The 6,109-nt window shown below is 30.9% G+C and overlaps 1 protein-coding gene across 1 annotated transcript; it reads right to left on the bottom strand.

The window, feature by feature from the left end:
* Nucleotides 1-4,253: 4,253 nt before the first annotated feature.
* On the bottom strand, nucleotides 4,254-5,225 carry CML41 (calmodulin-like 41). Its single transcript, XM_079046515.1, has one exon. The coding sequence runs from the start codon at nucleotides 4,888-4,890 to the stop codon at nucleotides 4,321-4,323; it is 570 nt and encodes a 189-aa protein (XP_078902641.1). The 5' UTR covers nucleotides 4,891-5,225; the 3' UTR covers nucleotides 4,254-4,320.
* Nucleotides 5,226-6,109: the final 884 nt, after the last annotated feature.

The following is a 6,109-nucleotide window of genomic DNA, read 5'->3' as shown; positions in this document are numbered from 1 at the left end:
ATAAATCGTTTCTTATTATGTTGTTTGCTTCAACATATGCCTGCAAAGAAAAAGTTACCAATCCTAGAAAAAGCAATTCAACTTAGTGTCTGGTATGATGGAACTGAGGAAGGAATGGAATTGTTCATTCCATTGGAATGAAAAAAAAATTAACACATACCTTCCATTGCTAAAACAAAATGACTTATTTGTTCTTCGAAGGATATGCAACAAACGAAAAAAACTGCTAAAAACCCATTTGAAAATATAAAGATGCATGAATAAACAGTTGTAAATCATGCTAGAGGATTTTAGACTATGCATTAATGAATAGTATACTGTTCTACCTAGATTTTACACATATTTAATAATGACCTTTTTGTCAATTTTACCTATGGAACTACCATTATACATTGCTATTTTTTGATTTAGTTTTTTTAATATGTTTGGAACCAGGAATTAATTATCTTATTTTGCTTTCATTGAATCAAGCCCAAATACATGTTACTGGATGTATTCTCGACCTTTATGTGTAAATAACATATTCACAAATCATATTACAATGGTAGGATATCATGTTACTGAATCTAAAGCTGGAAGTAAATAGTTTTTTACTATAAATTGAATCTTTTATTGTAAAAATGTTGATGGATTTTGATAAAAATGGATTTTTTAGGTTTCTATTATTTAGTCTTGCCCACATGGGATCAAGACTGTATTCCAAATTCCCGAATATTGCAAAGTCTAAATTGAAAAGTAAAGATTGTGAGATTTCATCTATTGCATACCCCTGGCATGTTTGTAATGATAAAATATTCTAAATGCCCTTTGGTAATGAAAAAAAATGCCAAGCCCTTATGTCACAGATCTCACCGTTTGTGTTATTCAGGAAAGAGGTCAAGCAAGAAGTATTCTCACCAATTGAGAGATAATCGACTATTATAGTTTTGTTTCAATTGTAATTGGTAAAATAGTAAAAAATGTTAATCTTGCAGTAATTCACTCTTTATTCCAATGATGCAATCCATATTTTTTCTTTATTCTCTAAGATAGCTTTAGGTTTTTCTTATTGGGTTCCTTTTTTTTTATCGCAATAGGACTTTGGTGGGGCTGCTGAGATGCTAACCAAGGTGAATAATTACGTTGCGAGTGGAAAGATCATGTAAGATAAGTCTTTGAGCCATGATTCTGAAATGTGGGTATCTTCAAAGTTACATGTTTGACGTCAAGCTGGGCATTCTTTGTTGGTTTTGGTGACTTCTTTTTCACTTGCATTTGATTTGCTTGCATCTCAATTATTGAAAGTGCATCGTTGTATCGATTTACCTGCTTAATCATGCTCTGCATGTCGATTATTTAAATATGAACAATGTATTTCCAGGATTTACGTCCTGGCTATTCTCTTCTTTTCTCCTTTAATAAGTTAGGGTGTAATGGCTAGATCTTGCCAATGGTAAATGCTCAAAAACTTTTATGTGTCTCTCGTGTATAAATGAAATCAAAGTCATATTACTATTATATCATAAATAAAATTAGGAAGTTTATGTGTATTTTCTCATTTTCTCATTTTGGACATACATGTACTTGCCAAAACCAGTAATATACAATCTTTTAACATAAATGTACTTGCCAAAACCAGTAATATACAATCTTTTAACATAAATGTACTTGCCAAAACCAGTAATATACAATCTTTTAACATAAAATCGCAAATTATAAAACTTATTATGATTTAAAGGGAAAAAAAGGTTATCTTACAAAAGTGCAACGCATTTTATTTTAACCAAAAACAATATATTTATTTTTAACTCAAAACAACATACATATCTTACCAAAAAAGTAAAAACAAAAATTTGTGCATAACTCAAATCTTTAAAAAGGAAAAAAGCCAATATACTTTTTTTAATATACGTAGGGTCCAAATAACTAAACAAGATTTACTAAAATGGATTTCACATGTATTACATATTTTACGAACCAAAAACAATGTATGTGTTAACCTAAAACAATGACAACGTACTTTTTTTTAACAAAAAACGACAACTTACTTTTTTTTAAACCCAAAACATTAAGACAATGGCAACGTACTTTTGTTAACCTAGAAAATGGCAACGTACTTTTTATAACCCAAAAATAACAACGTACTTTGTTAAACCAAACGACAAATTCTTTTTCTAAACCCAAAACATGTTTATTTTAACCCTACTTTTATATTCAATCCAACACATCAACATATTTTTTTAGAACAACGAGTTAGTATATGTATGGAATTTGGAATTCAGTACCTCCATATTAGACACCTTGTTAGCTAAGTGGGTTAGCCCTAACTTGTATCGACATACTAATTTGTCAAAATAAAACTGATCAGCGGCAAAAATAAAAAAATTGTATAGCAAAATAGTTGAGATAGAGTCTTGCCGACAAAAATAAAAAATTGTATAGCAAAATAGATGTAATATGGTCTGCTAAAAAGACTAAATTGTTAAGTCCCACATGGTTTTTTGAGAGAAGTAATCAAGAATTACTTAAGAAGTCAAAAGTTATCGATAATCACAAAAAGTCATCATTGTTCTAAATTCACACAATTGATAGATAATCTGCACCACAAGTTCCTTAACACCTTTCTCATTAACAACATCATTAAGATCAAAGAGTTTGAGGACATACATCCGTTATAGAATTACAAACAATAACAAAATATTTTTCACTCAAAATTTATATTATCACTATAAATCGTGTTTTTCTGAAATCACTTAAAACTAGCTTCCGAATTATTTCTCTAGGGCCGTGATTATCACGGGCCAAATAAGTTTACTAGTATATATATATATATATATATATATATATATATATATATATATATATATATATATAAAACATCTTTTAGGCATAAATATGATAACACGACGAAAACACTTATATAAATTATAATAAGTATAATTTATGAAACGAACGAGAAATATACGAAAATAATGATATTAAAATATAATTATTACATACTATAATTATGTGAGAGATTTTCTTCATAGTACTAAACAAGTACCGGGGTAAGTCCTGGATTGTAACTCAAATCTGAAATGAGCGGGATAGTTGTGTATAGATCTATAGAGGATTGACAATCCCCACCTATAGTAGTTCGCTACAGCTACGACCGACGGGTCTAGGTGACAAATGTTTTAACATATCACGACGCTTGAAGAACATCGGGCAGTAACACGACATAGTCGATAGCAGAGTTATAATCACTCACAAATAACTACAACAAACATATATTGTTTTAATAATATCCTCTTTAGTCTTACGTAAATATGAAACTACGTTTTCACACTCGATATAAGTAAAAATTTACTATTATATTATGGTTTTATGGTTTTAAAACTACATATATATTTAAGAAAATATTGTTTTTCTTGTTACGCATAGTACTGGTTTTACAAAGGAAATACTGAGTTTTCTCACTACAAAACCTTATGAATTCACCAAGGTGATCTTGACACTTTCAAAACCACTTGTATTCGCAGGTAATCATTAGTCGGAAGGGACTAAGATTTTGGTAAGCGACGCGAAGACGTCAAGCTTGTTTATTTTGTTTTCATACAGTAATTAGATTTGAAACAATTAACATTTGAGACATGTAACTTATCTAATTATAATGTATGATGATTGTTTATGTACTTGTGTTTTGACGTATTCAATTATTGTGATACTGTGTTCCGTTCTACCGTCAGACGATTCCGCCATCCGGTTGGGAGGTGTGACAGAGAAGAGGAACGACATTCTTGATGTTGGTAACGATGAGAACATGAGGAAAGCGGGAGTTGTATGCATCAACCTTCTTTCATTGATTTCCAAGCCATATACACAAAGTAAATCCCTATTAAAGAAAGGATATGCATCAGAAATAAAGAACTTAATACAATATATATATATATATATATATATATATATATATATATATATATATATATATATATATATACTATTCCAATATTCCAATAAGATTAATTAACATTAAACTTATTTTAAAGATACACAACAATTCATGCATTATATAGTTGTACAATACAACATTTTAAAGCATCAATTGTTGTGTATGGAGAAAAATTGTTGTGTACGGATCCAACTCCCATAAACTTATTTTCAAGCAACTAATCTACCGGCATGAAATGGAAGTTACAAGAATCAAATTAAGTAACTTCATTAGTTGAGGTTCAATTAGTTTAAGAGTAGAATTGAAGTTGCATTTTAGTCGTTCTAGAAAAACTAAAACTTAATTGACATTTAAACTTGGATTGAAATTTATATTGTCTGCTTATTGACACAAGAACTTAAATTTACAATTTATGTCATCATCATCTGCTGAAACTCATTGAAATCAACACCTCCTTTACCATGAACATCAAACACCTTAATCATCTGCAAACACTCATCATAACTTTTCGATTCGCCGAGTCGACTCAGGGTCTTCTGCAAACTCTTCGGACTAATCTGTCCACACCCCTTCTCATGCTCAAACATCTCAAACGCTGCTTTAACATCATCTCTCTCATCTTTCACCTTCATCAGCCTCATAAAATCATCAAAATCAATAAACCCATCACCATCAACATCCAAATCGTCAATCACGCACTGAGCCTCCTGGTGCGACATGTATTCTCCAATGGACCCGAAGTATGATCGAAGCTCTAAAGCTGAAATTTTTCCATCGTTGTCAGTGTCAAAACGAGCGAAAACCCACCTGAAATCTTGTTGTCTGTTGTTGGTGTTTCGTTTTGAGGGTTTAGGAGACATTAACGTAGGGGAATTGGAGTTTGAAGTGTTGTTGCTTTTGGAACGAAAGCTACTTAGCCTTACGAGCAAACCCTTTTGAGAGAAACAACCGAAAGACTTGGGGACTTTTGCAGGCTCCATTAGAGTGTAAAGAAGGAAGTTTCTTGTATTATTTTATGACTGAAAATGTAATGGAGATGGATGAATATGTATATATAGATGGAGTAGACACAGTGTGGGGAAGATGAAGAAGATGACAGTTGATTGATGGGTGGAATCAATGGGCATGCAAATTGTGGGAGATGAAGTTTCCCAGAAGGTGTCGGAAGTGACAGATTGCGTGAAGTTTGGTATACGAGGAATTTGCATGGCAATTTCCTTTCGATGACTTTTGAGAATATATGTCGACTTTCATCGAACCGCGTTTAATCTTTGCACATAAGATGTGATATAAAACCTTAAAAATCGAAGATATATGTCATATACTCATATGATCGATATAGAATTGTTTATAATTGAGTGGCTCTATATATATCTCCTTTGTATGTATAAAGATGATTTATATAAAAAAACATACTATATGAATTGTCATAGAAATTTCATTAGATTGTTTAGTCATTTTCAGTGCCTTCTTTTATCGAAATAATTCTTATACATCACCTTCGAATTAGAAAGCGTCACAACATATTATCCAAATTAAATTAATTTTAAAAGAACAGGAAGCGTGTGGGCCATTAGATGCTGTGTATGCTATTGATCATTTAATTACGAGTGAATTTCTTTGTGGTTTTGTTTTCTTGCTCCAGTGGTCCTTTTAACTTAAAATAAACCAAACGTACGTTGCCACTAAGTTCATGAAATGCCAATACACACACACTGTCACTATACTGTCTTGGATTATATTGAAGGGACTTTTCTAATATTATTTGAAGAAAATTAAAAGCGTGGGCTGCTGGAGCAATCTAATTGACCTGGAAAGAGAAAAAAAATTATGATGTGATGAAATCAAAATGATCCAAAAAGAAGAAGTTTATTTTGTGCTTGGATATCAAAGGGCATCTCCAACCCAATCCATATTCCATCTTTTTTCTTATTTTTTTTTTTCCTATTCTCCTTCAACCCTACCCCACTTTTATCTTCGTTTTTAGAGATATGAATAGTATTCCCACAAATATAGGGGAGTACTATTCATATCTCCAAAAATAGAGTTGAAGTTTTGGTTGTCAGTTTTAGTTTTTTTTATTTTTATTTTATACATTTTTAGCTTAATTTTATCTACTAATTATAATTTAAATGCAATATTTAATATTTATAACATCATGTTATATACTAATTGATATTAATTAATCGTAAACCGAGA

The sequence above is a fragment of the Lactuca virosa genome, chromosome 4, assembly GCF_052849685.1.
Source record: "Lactuca virosa cultivar CGN04683 chromosome 4, Lactuca_virosa_CGN04683_v6, whole genome shotgun sequence".
NCBI lineage: Eukaryota > Viridiplantae > Streptophyta > Magnoliopsida > Asterales > Asteraceae > Lactuca > Lactuca virosa.
Note: the sequence above shows the minus strand (reverse complement) of the source record. Positions and strands in the feature narration are given on the sequence as shown.